The 23,261-nt window shown below is 38.6% G+C and overlaps 1 protein-coding gene across 1 annotated transcript in view; it reads left to right on the top strand.

Annotated features, from left to right (window-relative positions):
• TRAK2 (trafficking kinesin protein 2) overlaps positions 1-23,261 on the top strand; it is a gene marked incomplete in the record, with an annotated part of 1,082,163 nt that overhangs the window by 370,365 nt on the left and 688,537 nt on the right. Inside the window, 2 exon segments of the mRNA XM_044060504.1 lie at positions 13,891-13,964; positions 14,065-14,181. Coding sequence (XP_043916439.1) covers positions 13,891-13,964; positions 14,065-14,181 — 191 coding nt within the window.

Raw genomic sequence — 23,261 nt, 5'->3', positions numbered from 1 at the left:
CTTAAGAACTGACATTGAGTTTGCACTTTACTCCAATTTTCTCTAATGTACCTGTGTGACGTGGTTCCTTCATTGCTTTATTGAGCACTTCAGGACTGATTTAACAGCAGAAAGCACATTGATTCTGTCTATGATTCATTATTTGTTTTATTGTAAAATGAAGTATTTATTGAGGGTGTGTGAAGATATGTTGTCTCTCTATCTCCAGTTTTAAACCTGCCCATTTAGTGTATTTGAAGCAAGAATATTGGCAGATTTTAGTTTACAGACTTCACAAATGCTGGTTGATAAGTTTTTATAAGATAATTTATGCATTCAGTAGTGTTATGTGGGTCTTAAGGAATCTGTAGCATTTATTTAAGTGATTATTGCTTCACTTTTATGTTTGGGTCTCTGGTGCTAGATTTGCCGTGTTTTTTTTTTTTTTTTACTATTGATATACATTTTATTTATCAATCTCTTATAAACCACACTGTTTTCTATATTTGTTATATACAGTCTGGTAATGGCAATGAGGCATTCCAGGGAACTTCCTTTGTGCCCTTGTCTTTGAATTGATAGTGATCAGTCTGTCCTTTTTCATTACATCACTTCTTGGGTTTGTTAGACCTCCTATGGCAGGAAACTGGAGTGCTATGAGGAAACATTTGTCATAATGCAGGTGGCTCAGTTTCAGCTAAGGTAACCTTCCATCTTCTTAGAGGAAAACTGATTTGGCTAGCCATTGCTTCACTGGGATACCTGTGAAGTTAGCATTATATTATTGTCTTATAGATGTGGCCAATATTCTCTTGGTCCCATCTTCAGCTGTTTTGTTGAGTGCTGTAAATTGTATTTAATATTTGATGTTTTTCTTGGTGTGAAACTGTCATTTGCAACTAAGTCCTGAGTGACGTTTTTTGGCCTCGTTTAGCTGCTGTTGCTGTTAATGCTAGGTTCAGTCACTCCAGTCCTAGATGAGGCATCATGAGTGAAGAGGTGATTTTATTCACCCAGTTACAAATTGGACTAGGTTCCCAGTGGAACTAGCAGCTCCGTTGAATATGTCATGGACACATGAATGTAGTGTAGACTTCTCCTGATGTACTGCCATCCTGGCTATATTGGGCGGTTTTGTACAAGAGTTCACACATTTCCTCATTGATACAGTGCTTGAACACTCTAAGAAGAGCTATGTTTGTGATTTCAGTGACTGAAGGATTGCTGACAGTCATGTGAACTTGCCATGGAATTTCTCTGGATTTTGGAACATTTTGGCTCTGCTCGGGTTGTTTCTTCTATGACCAATATTCATGGATGATGTTAGGGCTTTGAGAGCAGTCATACCTGAACTAGAATGGAGTCGGTTTTACGATCCAGCAACTTTTTGGTTTGTTTTGCAGTGCAGCGGCCTTTTACCTGTTTCCATGATGTTGGACTGGTACGGTGCAGGACTTTCGTTAGTATTACCAGGGATAATTCTATGTCTATACTGGACCAGTTCACTGATGGGAATAGTCTTGCTAATCTGTATTCACAGTGGCTGCCTGTAATGCAGCACTCACAGGGGCTTTTGGATACTGTCAACCTGAACAAGTGCATCATGAACATACTGTGACACAGTGGTGTGACCAAGGGGTTCATGAATTACATGGATATGGCTGGATTTTGGACTGCATACGGCATGTAGTGCAGTTGCACAAAGACAGATTTAAACTAAGTAACCATTATGTTTTGTACCCTTCATAGATCACAGATAAGACAACATTTTCATCCGTTTACATATCTGCCATGCCCACCCATGCGGCAGTGCTCTTTCAAGTTGTGGATAAGCTGTGCAGATCTTGTTAAACAAGTCATAGATCTTTAGCCTGTGATAGAGGTAAAGATTTAGCATGGTTTGTTTTAAATAAAATGTCATGACTGAGTAGCCCGATCTCTTGAAATTAACCCATTGAGCCTGCTGAAAGACTGGACCAAAAAAAAAATGCCCAGTTTTTTCCTTGGCTGGACTTTACATATATTGACTATGAAGGTATATTTCCAGTCTGATCAACTTGCTGCCAGATTGACTTGGGACTGACCTGAATTTAAATCCTTGTAGAGTTCCTGAGTCTAACTGTCCTGTGGATTGTAGAGTTTTTCTATGCAGATTAAAAGAGGCATTAGTTGTTCCCACTCTTAAAACACCTGCTTTAGATTCTAGCAGAATGGTACATTTTTTTATCCGTTTTAAACTTCCTTCCTTTGGTGGAAGCAGCCTTATTCCAAATTTTTATTTCATGACCTCTTGGTTATATTTCAGTCTGCCTTTCTGTTAGAGTATGGTGAAGTTATTTGCTTGCTGCTGTTTTGTGGATCAGTTGTATATTTCTTTACGCAGTATTACCAACTTGGAAGACCAAGTCAGTTTTATGGTCACTCCGCATACACGGTACATTGGTGTATGCACTGTTTGCCATTCGCAAGCCCCATTCTTAGCCCCTCTTGTCCTTTCTGCAGATAATCAGTTATAATTTACATAATAGGTTTGAGATCTGGAAATAGTTCTTGATAAAGTACTGACTTTGAAAGAGCATGCGTCAGTGATTGTCAGGTCATATTCCATTTGAAGAGTAGAACCAAAATAAGACATCTCCTTCTATGGTGTTGACAACAGTTGTGCATGTGCTGATGTCATGTCTGGGTTACTGCAGTGCTTATTACCTGGTGTGCTGTGATACAGCTTTTGCCCATTGCAGTGGGTCCAGAATTCCACAGCCAGGTTTTGACTGAATATTCTAAATTTTGTTACATTACTCTTGTGCTGCCAAGTTTGGGCTGTCTTCCTAATGCAGCTAGATCTACATTTAAAGTTAGTATTTAGTGTGGGTCCCACTATGTTTAAAAGAGGTGGTGGCTTCATTTGCCTATTCAAATCATTAGGTTAGGGGTTGATAACTGTTTTGTGAACCAGGATTGAAACTTTAGCCAGATGTGCTTTGCCTACTTTGTCCTTGCTTTGTAAAATTGGCTAATTTCTTTAATTAAGGCAAGTACGACCAAGGTTTCTTTTAGGAAGTCTGTTTTGGTTGTATTTATTTAGGAGTGCCAGTTTGAATGCTTGGGTGGATTTGCATACTGCCAGTTTACAATTTGTCATTTACAATAATCTTTTTTAGATATTAATTTTCTTCTGTCTTGGATGACAGTTATTTTTCATGCACTTGTGATGTGTTTAATTTTTGTATTTAGATGTGAAGTATTTGCATTTTAAGCACTGTATGTAAAGAAAATTTGAAACAAAATACCTGCTGTCTTTGTAAGAATGGAGGGGTGATCAGTAAGGCCACTCCTTGGACTTATTTAAAATCATATTTTAGTACCTAATGCTCGTAATGTACCTGACAACAGTATGAATGCAGTAACCTCTGATCTTGAGCACTCTCATATAGTTGAAACAGTTGCAAGAGACTGACAAATTAGTGTAAACCTTCATTTCTGAAACAGAAGCAGTTTTTTGAGAAGGAAATTACTTGTCTATGTAGCAATTTTAAACTAAATAAAGCAGCTACCATAATAAGATGGTGAGCAAGTAACAGGATTTTTGATGTATTGCCGAAGCCTTCACATCATTGTTAGACTCCTGAATTAGGCCAGGTACACACTGGCTGCACGTTTTTCCAATGGTAGCATAGAAACTGCAACTCATAACAACTTTGGATTCATCACTGAATTTTAGTTTAGGAAGTATATCTTCCAAAACGGAACCACCGGCTGAGAGAAATACCACACTGTTGACAAGCCGTTTGTGCTGGTCTTTGAAATTTTACAGAGAATGTGGAGATTCATTTCTGTGTCTCTGTGTCTCTGTGATGTGTGTCAGTCAGGCAGTGCTCTGAATTGTGAAAAATTGCTAATGGCATATCTCTGCCCAAGCTAGTACTTAGTTTCCAACATAGGATCGTAGAAAGTTAGTAGGATATTGGCCCTGAGGCCCTTAGAAGCCTAGCCAGGAATTTAGCCTATGTTCCAACAAGCCAGCACCCTATGCCACTGTCCAGAAGGGACATAAGTGGAATCCCAGGGGTGTATTTTTTGTTCCCCATCCCATCATCCAGGTTGCGCTTAAAAAAGCTTTAATGTGGTACTCTGCTTGACATGGAGAGGGAGTCTATTCCACAAAAGGGAGAGTCTCTGGGACACAAATCTGTCCTGCCAACAAGTCCTATTGATGTCACAGACCAGGTTGAGGTCTCATGTGCGGGTTACTCTAGTGGAGTTTGACTTGCGGATATGCAGTAGTCCCATCAGGGAGGGGTCTGAGATTGCTTTGTATGCCAGACAGAGGTCACCTCTGAGGAATCTGAAGGAGACTGAGTAGAGGGACAGGGCTTTTACCCTATCTGTGTAGGGTAGATGCTTGAGGCCCTGGATTCTGTGGGTGAGGACTCTCTGTGGTCTCTCCAGCTGCTGCATGTACTTTGTGAAGTACATGCCGAAAGGGGCATTGTATTCAATAATGGTCTTATAAGGGAAGAATACAAGGATGTTATGACCACCTTGTCCCTGCATATGATACCATTACTAATGTGGTGGGCCATGTAGAAAGCTTTCCATACAATGGAGGCAATATGGTGGTCAAAAGTCAGTTTGCTATCAACCTGGGATCGCAAGTCCCTTATGACGGATTGCATGCTTAATGCTTTATCGATGTGATAATTTGTGGGAAAGTTATTCTTCCCAAAAGGGATGATGATGCATTTTTTGTCGTTCAGTTTGAGGCCATGTTTCTGGCACCAGTCATTTGTTTGGGTGAGACCCTCTTGGAGGATGTCTACATCACTAGGGGAATTGATGACAGCACCCAGCTTGCAGTCATCTGTAGACTTGGTCAGCCATAGCCCACTAGATTTGGCCTGCACCTCTGAGAAGTATATCCCAAACAGCAGAGGCCCCAAGACCGATCCCTGGGGTACACTGCTTGTTACGGGTCTGCTACTTGAGGTGGCTTCCCCTATTTTGACTAGGTGGGTTCTATCAGTGGGCCAGTTTGATACCCATCTAGTAGCATATGGATTGATGCCTATTTGAGAGAGTTTACCTCTTATACTTGTGTGGGGAATAGTATTGAAGGCCTTGGCCAGGTCAAGGTAGGTGGTGTGCACCATCTTACCTTCGTCTATGGACTTGGTGACTGTCTCAAATAAGTTGACCAAATTTAACAGATATGACCTCCCCTTGACAAAACCAAACTGTGTGGGATCAAGTGTCTGGAGGTTGCCAGTGTCCTTGTTAATGAGGTCCATGATCATTCGCTCCATGACCTTGCAGATCAGGCTAGTTAGGCTGATGGTTCTATAATTTCCTGGGTCAGTGGATGCTCCACCTTTGTGCAGAGGGATGACAGTAGCTGTCCTCCACTCTGCTAGGATGAAGCCACAAAGCCGATACTCAGGCTTTGGTTGAATAGGGTGCCTAATGGTGCTGCAAATTTCTGCCCGAGTTCATGTAGGATGCAGCCTGGGATGATATTGGGTCCCGTAGAGGCTGTATTTATTGCCTTTGAGAGGACAATGGTGACTTTCTCCCTAGAGATAAGGGGAGGGGGGCAGGTACTGGTGATGTCCTGTTTTACTGATGGGGGACAGAGGAGTGAAGTTTTATGGATCACGGAGCCAATGTCAGTATATCTACAAAATTATCTATCACCATATTTGAAACTATGTAATGCAGTGATTAAAGATACTAACCATTTTGTAGAAAAATTAACAATATGGTATAAAGAAAGGGCAGATGAGAAAGAATATATTTTTGTAAAATTAGATATAACTTCACTTTTTACTATGATGCCAAATGAGAATGGTATAAAAGCAATACATGAATTTTTGATGCATGAAACAGAGATAGAAGTGTTGAATGTTGGGAAAATTTGTTCAATGGTACAAACTGTATTAACAAATAATGTTTTCTTTTTTGGAATTGAATTATTCTTACAATTGATGGGTATGGCCATGGGGTACGCCTGTGGCCAAAACCTGTGCCAATTTGGTATTACATTGTTGGGAAGAAAAACATGTGAAAGTTAATGAAAACGTTTTAAATGAGAAGGTGGAATTTTATGTAAGATTTGTGGATGACTGCTTTCTCATATGGTTTGGAACTGTAGAAGAATTATCACAATATGTGAGGTATTTAAATAATACCACAGGTTTTTTTAATTTTAAAATGAATTATTCATTAGATAATATAGCATTTTAGATGTATAATTAGAGAAAAAGGAAAATATTATACAAACAAGTATACATAAAAAGGGCGTTCAAGTTAATAGGTACGTCCGTTGTTAAAGGATGCACCCACCCCATGTCTTTAAAGGGATTATGAGGGCGCAGTTATGTAGAATAAATAGGATGAACACTGATTATCTAGTGTTCCAACATCAAATGGATAACACAGTAGAAGAATTTGTTGCTAGTGGATACAGCCGAAAAGAATTGTTAGAAATGGTCGAAAGAATAAAATTGTCTAGAGGTGTGGAAATAGGAGCAATTTTTGGTCAAGAAAATGTGAGAGTAGTAACATCTATGAAAGGAAAATGCATCAGGTATTTAACTACTTACAGTATGAGAACAGATGATGTACAGAAAATGATTCAAAAGAATTGGATGATCCTTCTAGCCCTACCCGAATTTCATAACATAATAGAAGATAGACCATTTTTTTCATATAGGAATTTGAAAAATCTTAAAAGAAAGTTATGTTATAAAGATTTTAAGGATTTAATATCTGTTAAGGTAGGGCAGAAATATGTACCTTTTGGATGTGTGGCTTGTAGTTGCTGTGCTGATACAGCGAAAGTAAGTAGCAAAACTTTTATTCATCCACTATCTAGTCGGTTGTATAAATTTTCTTGTATAGCAACTTGTAATAGTGAAAATGTGGTCTACTTAGCTACCTGCAAAAAATGTAGGTCATTTTATGTAGGGAAAACAACAAGAAAATTAAAAAATCGAATTACAGAGCACAAATCTGAGATTCGAAGGAAAAAATGATAAAAATGCATTAAGTAAGCATGTTTTAGGTAATGTTGCGGATCACACTTTTAGTTTTAGAGTAATTGATACTGTCCATGAAGACATGAGGGGTGGTGATCTGAATAATCATTTGGAAAATGAGTGGATAGTAAGACTTAATGCTGATAATAAGCCAGGTATAAATAATAAAGTTAGCATTAAACCAGTTCTTATAAAGATACAACAAACAATTTTATGAGTTTTATGTTTTTATTAGAATGATTGTATGCTTAATTAACAGTGCAATATGATTGGATGGCTGTGGTCATGTTGTAATTGTCTTGCTCTTTTTAATGGAAGAAAATTGTTTAATGCTGTTTAAGCACCGAGGAAGGCTGATAAACCGAAAGCTTTGCTTTTTGCTATTAAAAGTATTGTTTTTTCTGACGGTGGATTTTTGAGGTTTATATCAAGTAGATTTGTATACTGCCAGTTTACAATCTTTCATTTACAATAATCTCTTTTAGATATTAAATTTCTTCTGTCTTGGATGACAATTATTTTTCATGCACTTGTGATGTGTTTAATTGTTGTATTTAGATGTAAAGTATTTGCATTTTAAGCACTGTAAGTAAAGAAAATTTGAAACAAAATACCTGCTGTCCATGTAAGAATGGAGGGGTGATAGGTAAGGCCACTCCTTGGACTTATTTAAATCATATTGTAGTACCTAATGCTCGTAAAGTACCTGGCAACAATATGAATGCAGTAACCTCTGATCTTGAGCACTCTCATACAGTTGAAACAGTTGCAAGGGACTGACAAATCAGTGTAAACCTTCATTTCTGAAACGGAAGCAGTTTTTTTTAGAAGGAAATCACTTGTCTATGTGGCAAGGTTAAACTAAATAAAGCAGCTACCATAATAGGATGGTAAGCAAGTAACAGTTGATGTATTGCCGAAGCCTTCACATCATTGTTCGATTCCTGAATTAGGTCAGGTACACACTGGCTACACGTTTTTCCAAGGGTAGCATAGAAACTGCAACTCATAACATCTTTGGGTTTATCACTGAATTTTAGTTTAGGAAGTATCTGTTCCAAAACTGAACCCCCGGCTGAGAGAAATACCACACTATGGACAAGCCGTCGGTGATGGTCTTTGAAATTTTACAGAGAATGTGGAGATTCATTTCTGTGTCTCTTTGATGTGTGTCTGTCAGGCAGTGCTCTGAATTGTGAAAAATTGCTAATGGGCATATCTCTGCCCAAGCTAGTACTTAGTTTCCAACATAGGATCATAGGAAGTTACTAGGATATTGGCCCTGAGGCCCTTACAAGCCTAGCCAAGAATTTAGCCCATGTTCCAACAAGCCCAGTACCCTATGCCACTGTCCATCAGGGACACAAGTGGAATCCCACCGGTGTATTTTTTGTTCCCCATCCCGTTATCCAGGTTGCACTTAAAAAGCTTTAATGAGGTACTCTGCTTGACATGGAGAGGGAGTCTATTCCACAGAAGGGAGAAGGGGGAGTCTCTGGGACACAAATCTGTCCCGCCAACAAGTCCTATTGATGTCACAGACCAGGTTGAGGTCTCATGTGCGGGTTACTCGATTGGAGTTTGACTTGCGGATATGCAGTAGTCCCATCAGGGAGGGGTCTGAGATTGCTTTGTATGTCAGACAGAGGTCACCTCTGAGGAGTCTGAAGGAGACTGAGTAGAGGGACAGGGCTTTTACCCTAGAGGATTCTTTGTGGTCTGTCCAGCTGCTGCATGTACTTTGTGAGGTACATGCCAAAAGTGGCATTGTATTCAATAATGGTCTTATAAGGGAAGAATACAAGTATGTTATGACCACCTTGTCTCTGTATAAGATACCCTTACTAATGAGGTGGGCATGTAGAAAGCTTTCCGTACAACGGAGACAATATGGTGGTCAAAAGTCAGTTTGTTATCAACCTGGGTTCCCAAGTCCCTTACAACTGATAGCATACTTAATGCCTTATCAATGTGATAATTTGTGGGAATGTTATTCTCCCCAAAAGGGATAATGATGCATTTTTTGTTGTCCAGCTTGAGGCCATGTTTCTAGCACCAGTCATTTCCTTGGGTGAGACCCTCTTGGAGGATGTCCACATCACTAGGGGAATTGATGACAGCACCCGGCTTGCAGTCATCTGCAGACTTGGTTAGCCATAGCCCACTAGATTTGGCCTGCACCTCTGAGAAGTATATCTCAAACAGCAGAGGTCTCAAGACCGATCCCTGGGGTACACTGCTTGTTATGTGTCTGCTACTTGAGGTGGCTTCCCCTATTTTGACTAGGTGGGTTCTGTCAGTGAGCCAGTTTGCCACCCATCTAGTAACATATGGATTGATGCCTAGTTGAGAGAGTTTACCTATTATACTTAAGTGGGGAATAGTATTGAAGGCCTTGGCCAGGTCAAGGTAGGTGGTGTGCACCATCTTACCTTTGTCTATGGCCTTGGTGACTGTCTCAAAGAAGTCGACCAAATTTAACAGATATGACCTCCCCTTGACAAAACCAAACTGTGTGGGATCAAGTGTCTGGAGGCCTTGCATATCAGGCTAGTTAGGCTGATGGTTCTATAATTTCCTGGATCAGTGTATGCTCTACCTTTGTGCAGAGGGATGACAGTAGCTGTCCTCCACTCTGCTAGGATGAAGCCACAAAGCTGATACTCAGGCTTTGGTTTAATAGGGTGCCTAATGGTGCTGCAAATTCCCGCGTGAGTTCATGTAGGATGCAGCCTGAGATGATGTTGGGTCCCATGGAGGCTGTATGTATTGTCTTTGAGAGCACAGTGATGACTTTCTCCTAGAGATAAGGGGAGGGGGGCAGGTACTGGGGATGTCCTGTTTTACTGATGGGGGGGGGGGGGGGCAGAGGAGTGAAGCTTTCACTGAACCTGTCTGCAAGCAGGTTGGCTACATTTGGTCTACATAGCTGCACAAATGTCTGTAACAGGATGGATGTCAGTTGTTCTAATGACCCAGAGCAGTCTTTTGATGTGTCAACATCAATTGAAGAATGTGACACAAATGTATTGTATGATAATGGTAGTTTTGGGCCAAGTGTTAATATTGAACAGAATTTTGAACAGCATATAGGCATTTTTAGGACTGTTATATATAACAATGTCATTGGTAACAGTGCAAACAATTTTGTGGAGATGGGTGCGTCTATGTTAGAGGGGGGTACCTTTGACCAGATACAGTATGGTATATTGAGTAATCCCATTATTATGGAAAATAGTGCGCATGATTTTAAACTATACAACTATTCTAATTTTTCTTTCAGCACTGAGTATGTTAATCTTTTTTCTAAGGGTTTTACTTTCGTTCCATGTAGAACAGGTAATTTGGTCGATACACTTATAGACTTAAAACTATTTACACGTAAAATGAATTTAAGAGTGCATTTTGATGCTGCCAGTACAAATAATACAAGTGATAAATGAGGTTTTTTGTCCAAACCAAGTACATTTAATCCACTGTTGAACCCCATGATAGCCATTTTTGAAAAAATGTGTGAATTGGATATTAGGGAACATTTTAAACAGCGAACAAGACAATCATATTTGAATATGACAGATGAAGAGTATGAATTAATGGACTCTTTAGTTAAGGTAGATAATATACGTATAATGAAGCCGGATAAAGGCAGTGGGGTGGTAGTAGTGGATAACAATGATTATGTTAGCATTATGATGTTGATGCTTATGAAGGATAATTATGCAGAAACCAGTATTAATGAAATTAATATTGCTTATCGAAAACTGGATCTTTTGTTAGAAGACATGTTGTTTCAGGGTGAATTGACTGATGTTGAGTATAATTTTATGAGTAACCCACATCCAGTGGTCAGTGGGATCTTTGGTATACCCAAAATCCATAAAGGGTTGTACAATGTACAATTCAGACCTATTGTTGACGGCAAGAGAAGCAAAACTTGTTTTATTAGTCAATATTTAGATTATCATATGAAAATAGGTCTGAAGAGTTTTCCATATATTACCAAGGATTATTGGAATTTTTTAGAGAAAGTGAAGGCTTTTGAATTTAAAGATAACATCACTTTCCTTACTATTGATGTTTATAATTTGTTTACGGTCATTCCCCATGACATCGGATTAATATGGTTAGAACAACTGGCAGCAACAGGCATATTTGAGCAGGATCAAATTAATGTTTTTGTTAAATTAATGGAAGTGGTTCTGCATAACAATTTTTTATTCTTTGAAGGACATTATTTTAGGCAATGTACTGGAGTTGCTATGGGGGCTGCATGTGCCCCTATATATGCCAGTTATATTATGACATATTGAGAGGAACATTTTTTATTTATTAGTGAATACAGTAAGTACATTAAAGCATACACATGATATTTGGATGATATTTTTATTATTTGGGAGGGGGAATTTGTCATCCTAGATGCTTTTCTTGAAAACATCAATAATACTGTATGGTTTCTTAAGTTAGCGCATGAATATAATTTGGATAGTATTACATATCTGGATGTTAGATTAACCATTGATAGGGCACATGGTAAGATCAAATCTAACATTTACAGGAAACCTACTTTTTCGAACTCATACCTCCAGTACAACAGCTGGCATCCCAACCATCAGAAAAGGGCCACTGTTAAAGGCCAAATGGTTAGAGCAGCCAGGATGGTCAGCGATGAAAAAGAATTTGTGGATCAATTACATTTTATGATTTCCTTATTTTTGAACAGAGGTTATCCTAAAAACCTACGTCTGGAACTGTTCAATGAGGTTAAAAATAAAAGGGATAGTGGCTTTTACAAGTCTATCCTTAATTCTGACAGTGACATCATATCTAGTGCAGCGCCCACTACACCACATTTATTAGGGAATACATCAACAATGTTTATTTTGACGTATAATGGGGATTCTGATTGGATTACATGGATGGTTGGTAAGAATTGGGGCATTTTACAATTGGACAAATATGTTGGACCTAAATTTGGTAATATACCTAGATTTATTTACAGGAAAGATTTATCATTTAAAGACATCTTTGAAAGATGCCCCTTTTCTTTCCACCAGTAGGGTTCATGGTAATTTTAAATGTGGAAGGTGTTCCATATGTTCCCATATTTTACTGACAGGTTGTAAGTTAGTGGTTAATGATTACCACATTTCCATCATGGGACATTTTGATTGTTATACCAAGAACATTGTCTATCTCGCTAAATGCCTAGAATGTATGGCCTTTTATGTGGGTAAAACATGCAGGCTTTTTAGAAAAAGGATTAGGGAACATCTTTTAGATATTAAACATCTTAAGCCTACCAATGCTTTAGCTAGACACATTGTTGGTCACACTGGACACATTTTTAAATTTTGTGTCCTACAACAGATTATCTGTGACCAACAGGGTAGGATTTTAGATGTACATTTGGACTTAAGTGAATTAAAATGGCAAATGAGATTGAATGCACAAAATTATCCTGGTCTTAACGACTATTGCACTATTAAACCCGTGCTCAAGCTCAAACATATCACGGGTAAGGGATAAAACGCACATGTATATATAATTAGTCAATGCATTTGGTGTTGTATATTTATTATTTACTTTGTAATACAAATATATGTTTTTGTAGGGATGTTTTATTCTTTACTGCTCACATTGTGGTTAGTATATGCTATTTTAATATGTTTGTATTGGGATTATCATATAGTAACTATTTAAGATTATTGCCCAATCTTTTAATTAATTAACTAAATTGTCATATGGCAAGTATTTTATATAAGGAGTGGTTTTATGCAGACTATAGTATTCTGAAGAAGTCCGTGTGTAGGACGAAACCTAGGTAAATCGTTGTGGTTGGTGTTTGTTTGCAATAAATTCCTTTTTCGGCTAGGACCTCGTTCTTCTTCGTTTTTTGTTCATTTCTGAAGAGGGGCAATTGCGTCCACTAAGCTTAAATGATTTAACAAATGTGTGAAATAATTTTTTTTAGAAGTGGGAGTTAGGGAGCCCTTTGGGTCAGTGTAGTAGCAGCAACTTTGAATAAGTCTTTTTCAACACACACAACTATTTATAGAGAATTACTGCCTTATTGAGTTGAAAGCTCTTTCACAGCTTGCCAGAATTCTCAAAAAACACCAACCTTGCAACTAGAAGTTCACATTGACACTTCTGATTTACTAAGTGACCATTAGCCTGGTTTCTGAAAGTTAGAGTACTGCTGCACGACTGACCTGCACTAAGTGTTTACATGGGTTTCCCTGTGAGTTCTCAAAGTGCATCTGGTCTGTTGGTGGTTCTCTATTCCCATTTTGCTATTCGTAATATTCCCAAACTGGGATTCTATACATGTAAGATTGCAGTTCTTGAAGCTTTTCTGTTCAGTCTCATAGGGTAAACATGGAGTTGCAGTATTTAAATTAAGGTGGTATGGGATACATGGGGGAACTCTTCTCCCTCCAAAACATTATCTTACAACCATGCAGAAAGTTATTTAGGGTGTTTTTCGGTAATATTTGGTTGACCATTTAGATTTTTCTGTAGCAGAGTCTCGGTGATGGCCTTAAAGTTTTAACTTTCCTGTTCACCTTTCACAGTGTTACAGATATGTTAATAAAACTGGCAACAAAGGCAGTTGTTAGTGGAGTCTCACTGTCATCCATGGAATGGGCAGTATCCATAATAGAATTTGCAAAGGTTGAAGGGTGCATTTTCATAGCTGGGAAGATGAAATGTAGTCTCACAGTCTTGCCATTAGTGACCAAGTAGATGCTCAAGAGTTTTATTTAGTTATAGTGATGCAAGAATTGATTTTAAGAAATTAGCTTTGTAGTGAATATGTTTTGATACTTGTGCATCTTTAGGAATATTCACAATAACATTTTGCTTCTTCCAACAGTTCTTAGTGCTGAAAAGGTGGATTGCAGTAGAAAAAATTGCAATGATGTTGATGTTCTACATCTGCTAGCAGAGGTAAGAATTTCTGACAGTTCCTTTTGTCTGTATGGTTGCTGGGTTTTTTTTGCTGCTGTTGTAGTGTATTCTGAGTTTTTTTTCACTTGTTCTTATGTAGAAGGATCGTGATGTGGAACTTGCTGCTAGGATTGGACAGGCCTTGCTGAAGCAAAATCATGTCTTAAAAGAGAAAAATGAAGCATTGGAAGATCATTTGGCACAAGCGTATGACCAGGCATGTATATTAGTTTGTTTATGTAAAATAAGGTGACAGTCTGTTTAGTAGCCCTTTTTATGTATGTAAAATATTTATGTATAATTTTGTTTTTAATTAAACATTGGAAATTGTACTTCCCTCAAAATATATTGCACAGTAGAGAAAATTAAACAGATTTGTGTGGCTGTCTGTGAAATTCTGATGGTCATTTTCTGCCTTCCATGAAGGAAGTGAAGTTCAAGATGGTCATCCTAACTTTTTGTTTTTTGCCAGAGAGATGTTAGAGAGGATAACTGGAAGTCAACATTTAAAGAGCAGAGGAGGTCCATCATTGACACTATGTGATGTGTTTTGTGTGCTGTGGGCTTTCATTAAAAATGTTTGGTGCTCTCAATGTGAAGATCCTTCTGATCGAGAACCTCCTGTGTTACTTTTTTTATGGACCACTGGTTAGTGGTGATCCACTATAAGAACTTTCCAAGTATGGGTATCTTGTGAGCTCTGCCTTGGCTTCATTTGTTGGGTTTATTGATGAAATGCGAGAAGTCATCTATAATGACATTATGCAGATTTTCCTTCAGAGTGTGCATAATGGATTCCATTTGTTGAAGGTGAATAGTGCCTTTAGTTTGGCCTAAGAGCTTTGATACCTAACTTTTTGGGTCACTGGGCATCCTCACTTTCATGCACCTCTGTTCATCCTGATTTTGCTCTGCAAAAGTCCTGCAGTAGGCGATTCTCTTCAGTGGTCCAATTCTTCTAGTTCTTGGATCTTATTCTAGTGCTGGACTGTGGGCATTGTGCCTTCTGATTTGGATTTCTCCCCCCGCCCCCATCCTTAGACAAATTCTGACATTAGAAATCTCCCCAGAAAAGTATGGTAAGTTGTACATATAATAATCTTCATGGACTTGAGGCTCGATTTTAGCAGAGGTCTCAACCAGCTTGCACTGATCTGCACTTGGCTACAACTGGCATCACTTGGCTGCACTAACTTACTATTGGCTGGTGGCATTAGAGCATTTCATGGAGACCTGTTGGCATTTCAATTACTACTGTATCACTTCAGGTACTAGTCAATAATCTCCAAACTTTCCCTAAAACATTTTATCCCGATAACCACCACCAGTATTGTTAGTACTCCTTCAGCCCTTCCAGAGCTCTTAGAACTAGGTTAATACCGCTCAAAGCCAGGGACACTATAGAGGGTCAACCAACCAGTTCCCCTAATATTGCCAGCCTACTGGCAGTTGGTGTGTCTTATGGAAGCAACATCCTCATGCTCACTGATGTTGAACTCCTGATCAACCCAGTAAACTCTCTTGATGAGAGAGATGCAGATGTGGAGGCAGCCCTTGCCCAGCTTGCAGCATGCAGTGAGCATCACCTCATCACATCCCCACATAAACCACTGCAACTTTCTCAAGCAAATACTACAAACATGTTGCATGCTGATGCTGTTAAAAAGTGCTTACCTAAGCCTCCTAAAAATAATTACCAGTGTAAGCCCCACAGTTCATCTACTTCACCCACTCCTACATGAAATCACTAACAGCCAACCATCCACAAATGTAGCACTCATAAGCTAGCTTCTGGATAAAGTTTTCTAGTGATTTATGACTCAGTTGCCAGACATACTGATTTGACGCTCACCAATATGGACAAGAATATATGGACAAGAATACAGTTACAGCCAGTTGCCTTTAAGGTGTTAGTATTATTGACATTACAAGGGCTCTCAAGACCCCTGTCCATAGATAAGCATGACCGCAAAATAGTAATGGTCCATGTGGGAGTGAACAACCTGGTGTGCAAGACCCTGAGCAACATGCAGAGAGAGGTACTGGAACTTGCTTTTGCACATGCCAGATGCTGTTCTGAATGAAATCCTTCCTTTGCTAAGAATGATGTCTAGGTATAAAGAGAAGACAGTTGGCTAAATAGCTGGTGTTAGTCAAGAGGATCCAGTTTGTATTGCCCTGGGATGAGATAGTCAACAGCCCAACTTGCTTTGCAAAGGATAGCCTGCATCTCTCGAAGGGTTTCTGCATACTGCCTAAAGCCTTTGCAGCTTCCATTTTTGGCTTTTTTGGCCAAGTTCATTTCACTGAACATCTTAACTTAAATCAGACCGCATCAGTGTGGCTCTTCTCAATGCCAGGAGTCTTGATAACCAGTTGCCTGATCTTGAGGCACTTCAGCATCTGGAATGTGTTTGTGTATGTGTAGCTACTGAGACATGGTTTAATTGTAAGCACTCCCTCCATAACTGGGTTTTGTGCCTACCATGCCTTTGGGCCTGTAGGAAGCTGCAGTGGAGATGCCATATTTGTTAGGGACCTTAACCTATTTAGACTGATAACCAGCGACCCCAGTAGGACGTTATTAGAACTGCAGCTTACCATAGATTGGATTAGTTTCCAACTTTCAGTTCACGGCCTTATACAGTTAATTACATCAGCTACTAGAGTCCAAAAAAAGCACTGGTAGGCAGTCAACCTTAGACTGAATTTTTACTAATGGCCCAGCAAACTTAGGATAGCTGGTAGTTTTCCAGACAGCCTAAGTGTCCATCTGCCTACTTGTGCTCTCAGAAGTTACAGTATCCAAGATAATCTAATTTGCAACGAAGTTCATAACTCAAAAACTTCGATAAAGGCACCTTTGTCAAACCTTTAGTAGAATATAACTGGAAAGTAATAAAATCTATGCTCTTCGACTCTGCTGTCTCACTTCACTGAGATGATTTCAAAAATTTTCAGTAACCTTGCCTCAGTATGTACCAAAAGGGACAAATCCAATCCAGTACCTTGGCTAAAAATGGAAACTAAGAAATTAATGCTACAGCATGACAAAGCCTGGAAAGAGTGGCTCAAAAATGGAACTAAAAATACATTTTAGCTTTTCAGACAACTAAGGAATAGGGCAAAAAAAAAATGACAAACCTATTATCCCCCAAAATAAACATTAGAACAACTCCAAACTCTTTTGGACTTCCAAAAACAAACTTTTACATCCAGGCCAAACTACTTGCAACTACATATAATAATAGTACTGATTCAATTGCATCACAGTTTAACAACTATTTTATACAAACATTATTGTCTCTCACAAACATGAATACCTCAGCTACCCTCACAATATCTGCAGCATCTGATAAATATTCTCTTCTATTTGACTTCATCCCAGTACCTACCTACCTTTAAAAAACTCCTACATAAGCTAAAACTAACCACTATAGCTGCTGACTTAACTCTCCTCGGACTACATAAAAATGGCTGCAGATGCGGTTCCAGTCTCAAGAGTGATAAACAGAATCCAAAAATACATTTTTTCCATCTGGAATAAAATCATTTATTATACCTTTGCACAAAGGTGGCACATCTACAGTTTAGTAACTACACAGGCCCATTGCAATCCTCTTTCCCCCCGCTACCAAAAATACTTGAAAGAGTATTCATGCTGAGCTTCTACAGCACCTAAATTCAAATAAGCTGCTGTCTGAAACACGGCGTGGTTTCAGACCCCTTCACAGCACAACCACCTCCTTCACTTCAACACTATAAACCAGCATAGGAACAATGGTAACCTAGCATCAGCCGTGTTCCTGTACTTATCCAAAGTGTTTGTACAGTATCACTGCAGTAGTTACTCACTGAACTCTCCTGTATAGGTCTTTGTCAATCCTCTCTTATGTGGTTCCTTTGTTATTTGTCTGGAAGACAACAGGACCTCTCCCTTTCTCCCAGTTACCATAGGTGTCCCTCGAGGCTGTATACTAGGACCCCTTCTCTTCAGTATTTCTATAAACAAGCTTTACACTGCCGTAGACCAAACAAAATATAGTACAATACGTAAATAATTTGACTTTAATATATACACCCCCACAATATCTAAACTCCAAAAAGTCGCTCAAATTTCTTTCTCTTCAGTCAAAGCCTGGCTGAAAAAAAAAAATCAAACCTGCTCCTTAATACCAGTAATGCAAAACTGATGCTTTTTGCCACAAAACTCTATCTCAATGAAAAACAAACTTTCTTGGTTAAATCTGCAAATATTACTAAGGTAGTACTCGGTCAGTGGGTGATGTAATAGTTGACAATCTTAAATTTGATCAACATATTCTTCAAACAGTTTTAAAATGTCCACAGAAACTGGCTCCCTTTACTGGGCAAAACAGTACCTTACAGACCCAGCAAGAAAACCCCTAGCCTTATCCTGCTTCACCTGCACTTACAAACTTAAACTCCGCATTAATGTCCAAACTAGCTTCCTGTTACAACAAAGTAGCTACATTTGCTTCTAACACAGCACACCAAACTTGCCAGTGCAAAAGCATTAAAATGGCTAAACTGGCTAGAGCGTAACTACCTACCATACTCTCAGTTAGTTATGGCATGCAAATTAATATATTGTCCTGAAAAATGCTCTGCATTAAAAAAATATATACTATTACCCTATAACCTCCACCCCCAAGGGACTTGCGTCTTGGTGATACATTTCTACTAAGAACTAGTAACGCAAATAGCGAAGATAGTAACAGAGATAAAACAATGGAAATTGGGATCTTTAGAAAAGGATAGGCACAAATTACATAGGAAAGTGTGGGAGCAATACATGCAGAGGAGGAACGAGGTTGAAAAGAAGGCAGGAATTGAATGAGCTATGTAATGGTTGCCTGACAATGACTGGATATATAAGTGATGTATAATGTTTGCAGCCACAATTGTGTCGGCATGGTTTGTAATGTATAATGTTTGCAACTGAGATTGTCATTATGGTTTATTTTCATTTATATAGATTGCCTGTGTCATACATGATGATTTAATAAAGATGTTTCTTGTTTAAAAAAAAAAAAGAACTAGCAAAACAAATAATTAATCAGGGGATTCATTATACATCTCCATAATCTGGAGCACCATCCCTAGACAGATATTAGTGACAAACTCCCAAGCTATAAAATCCAGCTCGAACAAAACCTTACCCAATCCCAGCCATGTTCCTGTTCATCAACAGGTTGAGACCTCTAGTGAAAACATAAATTTATTATTACTTATTGCTAATTTTTTTGCCCTCCTTCACTTGAATCAGTACACCCTTCATTATCCCAGTCTTAAACACCACTTGTCATCTTTTTCTAACTGTTCTCAGTCCACTGCTCTGCCCCTGTCATGCATTCCCTTTATATCTAAAGTTTAAACTTTCCAGGTACATCAATCTGGAACAAGCAGCCTAGACAAAACTAATCCTATACATTCTTCTCTGACTCAAATGATATTACCACTATCCTGTTGTACAATTTTAACATCTCTTTACCAACATAATTGTATAACTTATTGCATTACATCTCTTTAACTGTTTACAAATCTTTCTGTACTAAAATGTAAGATCACTAAACTTTGCAAAAATGTTTTCTTTTCATTTACTACTTGCAAGATTTTAGAGCTACCAGAAGTACTGTAGAAACTTATAATTGTTGCTGTAATACTTTACTGTGTATACCTGTCTTGTTTTTTTTTCCCCCTCTTTTTTTTGTGAGAAATGTGACTGTTATTTTTCTGAGAACTGTCTGAAATTTTACTTGTTGTTATACAGTGATGGGGCTTTTCTCCCTGAGCTTCACTGAAAATGGGCTCTGCCCACTCGGACTTGATCGAGCAACAAAAACAAATAAGAAACCACTACCACGACTCCTCCACTTGAAAGTACAAAACAAACGGAACAATTACTACCAGCTTCACGATAAAGGGTATATCCTGTGTTGAGCACTGCAGTTGCCAAAATTTGCAAAGTAGCTAAATAATGCACGAGATCCAAGTGTAGTCGTAAATCAGTAAACCAAGATTTATTACATATAGGACAAAACAGCAACCTGGGATTTACAAATACAGTAAAATAAAAAAACAATGACAAATAAACTTGTAGCCTGTTACAGGTTCCCCTCCATTTCCCCAGATCCATCCATTCATCCTAAGTAAAATAAACTGTTCTAATCTGAATATATCGGGAATAAACGCGCATGTCACCCGCTAGATTGCCAACTGGTTCACAGATAGGATGCAGGAAATCAAAATAGGGGAAGTTACCTCCAGAATGAGGCCAGTCACCAGTGGTTTCCCCAAGTTTCTGTGTTGGGACCTCTCCTGTTTGGCATGTACTTTTCTGAAGTAAAAGCCAGTACTAAAGGGATTTGGCTGACTAATTTTGCAGATGACTGCAAGATAAGAGCAGTCATTGAATCCCTAAATATCTTAACTGTCCTGCAGGAAAGTTTGTCCCAAATAAATAACTGGTGCCAAAATCATGGACTGAAATTAAATGCCAAAAAAAATGCATTATTGTATCTTTTGGAATATCATCTATCCAGCTGACTCCCACATTGACAATACATCTCTAAGAGTTGACCCATTTATTCAGTATTTGGGAACTTGTGGACAATGACCTAACTTTTGACCAACGTGTCCATTGTTGTAAGAAGGTTCTTCTATATTGCACAGCTTATAAACCAGGGGATTGTGTCCAGATCTAGTGATGTCATTGTCCCTCTTTACTCAACCCTCATTAGGCCATTTATTAAATGTAATGCCCTTTGTGGTATGCATCTTTGCAGACGCATGCAGCAACTGGAACGTCCACAGAGATACCTTACTAAAAGAATAAAAGGCCTAAACAACTAGTCCTATGTAGACTGACTCAGAGCCTTTTCACTGTACTGTATCCCACCGACTGCTTAGAGGTGACCTGTATCTGGCAGGAACTAACTAGAAGAATCAGGAGTACTTTGGATTTGAATCACAAGCACATGTTGGGAGAGGAAGATAGCTAGCAGTAGTGTGGAATTAGTAAATGTAATTGGTTGTAACGTTTCAGTACCATTACTTATAGGATTATACATATAAAATGTGACTTTGCAAGAAGTGGCTGAGAAAGATTGGAATTTTGTTGACTATGGTAAACTTGTCGTTAATTTTTTGGAATCACACTGAAAGGACTGCAAGTACAGCAGCTATAAGTATTTGTATGAAATTTCATGCTATAAATTTCACATTATATTTTAAGACAGCTTTGTATGGGATGCGCTCTGGGGTATTTTAAATATGAGGTGGGGGGGGGTCTTAACAGTGACTGCTGTATATGCTAAAGTTATTAAACCAAGAAAGTAGCTGATATTCTTCATGTTTCATTTTGGCAGTCCTAACTGATGGGATTTCCTGCCGTGGAAGTCCTTGGCCAGCAAAGAAGTCAGACCGTGCCATAACGTCAATTCTTTCTTGCCACCGGAGCCCAAAGTAGAGTGCTAAGCAGTGCATTAGTTGGTCCACACTAGAGAAAGAACACATCTAAACTAAGTACCCTGTTGGGGAGCTTTTCTGATGTTTCTTGACTAATAGTAAGAGGGAGAAGCATTCAGAACATAAGGTACTTGGGTGGCTCTTATTCATGGTCTGTCAGTGCACCTATCCAGGCTTACCGTCAAAGAAGGTGAGACGCTTTTGCACTCCCCTTAGATGCCTGAGGTTGTGCCAGTCTATTTCAGGCTCTGACAGCAGAAAAATTGCTGAGGTTATGGCAGTGGTTGCTTCTCTCTGTACCAGGACATGTGGATGTCAGTCAGGGCATCTGCCTGCTCCTGAAGGAGGAAATTCTCTGGTAGTCTTGTGGGCCAAGAGCTTTCATAGCAGGAAATCAGTTAGGACTGCAACAGTGCATGCACTTGAGCATCTACATTTATGGCAGGTGTACACAATTGTACTTTCTTAGCTATACTGTATCCAGGTTTACACTGTAACAAGGCATAAAAAGCTGGAAATAAACAAGTGAAAGTCTATGTAATGTTGTGATCTTGGCTGCTGGATGGTGTAAAAGTGTGTTGCTCACATTATATGTAGAATTAAGAAAATCTCCCGTGTTTTACAGAGGTGAATGTCTAAATTAATATCCTTGATTTAAGCTAAAGATGTGATTTTTTTTTTATATTTGAAAAGTAAGACGAAGTCTATGGATGTAAGCAGTTAATAACAAGAAGTCTGAACATTGTGCTCTGAGTGAAATTTACAAAGATTCTTTCAGGCTTCTGCAAAGTTACTAGCTGTTTTTTTCACATTACCAACGACTTTTGCCTGGATCTGCTGATTAAAATGTACGAGGTACATTGTAATTAATATTTAAAGGTACATTGATAAGCAGTTCAGGAAGTTATACATGTAGTTTGAAACTTTGAGAAGTGAAAACGTTATAGAAGAGTTGCCTAACCAACAACCTTAATATTTCAATGAATTTAATGTAACCGTGCACAATTTAGTTTGTTTATTTAAAGATAGCCAGTGTAGTTTTGCTTAGGGTAACCGTAAATGTTTACTAAAAGCGTGAAGTCAGTTTTTCCCATAAAGGAGGTGATGCAGATAAGAAAAGAGCAGGTAGCCATGAGTGTAAAGTGGGAACACAAGCTGTAACATTTGCTTTAGTCTGATTTTAATACAGGTAATGGCTGTAGGTGCAACTGTTGATTTTTGGGCAGCTGTTGCAATGTGGAGGAGTAAACTTCATTTTTTGAAAATGTGCACATTTTGTGTGCGTGTGTGTGTGTTTGTGTGTGTGTTTTGTTGCAAGTTAAGATGAGGATTCTGAAAGTGCATTTACTTTTTGGAGTGTTTGATCAGCCTGTAAAATATTAGTATTTGAGTGCAAGCTAAAAGTTGGAAAGACACATTCAAAAAATTGGCATGTCTAATTGGTGGAAGTAGTGGTCTTTCATAATGTCCAGTCCCTTAGCATGGAATGTAAACAGACTTAATAGGTGTAGTTGAAAATGAAAGAATATTGAATTATATTAAGAAGTTTAGTTTGCAAATTACAGTGTTGCAGGGGACTTGTTTGTATACAAATGCGCAAGTGAAATTAACAAAGGGTTTCAGTGTGGACATTTCAGCAGAATATCAGGACCAAAGGAAAAGGAAAGTAACAGTACTGTTTGTTAATGGGTCTTTAGTAGTAGTAGAAGAGGAAAGAAATTATAGGAATGGCAGATTTGTGATTGCAAGGTACATCTTGGCAGGGGAGGAGGATTATGCTCAGTATGCATCTGTATTCCACCCAAA

The sequence above is a fragment of the Protopterus annectens genome, chromosome 2.part0 (assembly GCF_019279795.1).
Source record: "Protopterus annectens isolate FY-2018-M chromosome 2.part0, PAN1.0, whole genome shotgun sequence".
Classification (NCBI taxonomy): Eukaryota; Metazoa; Chordata; order Ceratodontiformes; family Protopteridae; genus Protopterus; species Protopterus annectens.
The sequence above is the reverse complement of the archived record's forward strand: the minus strand, read 5'-3'. Positions and strand labels throughout refer to the sequence as shown.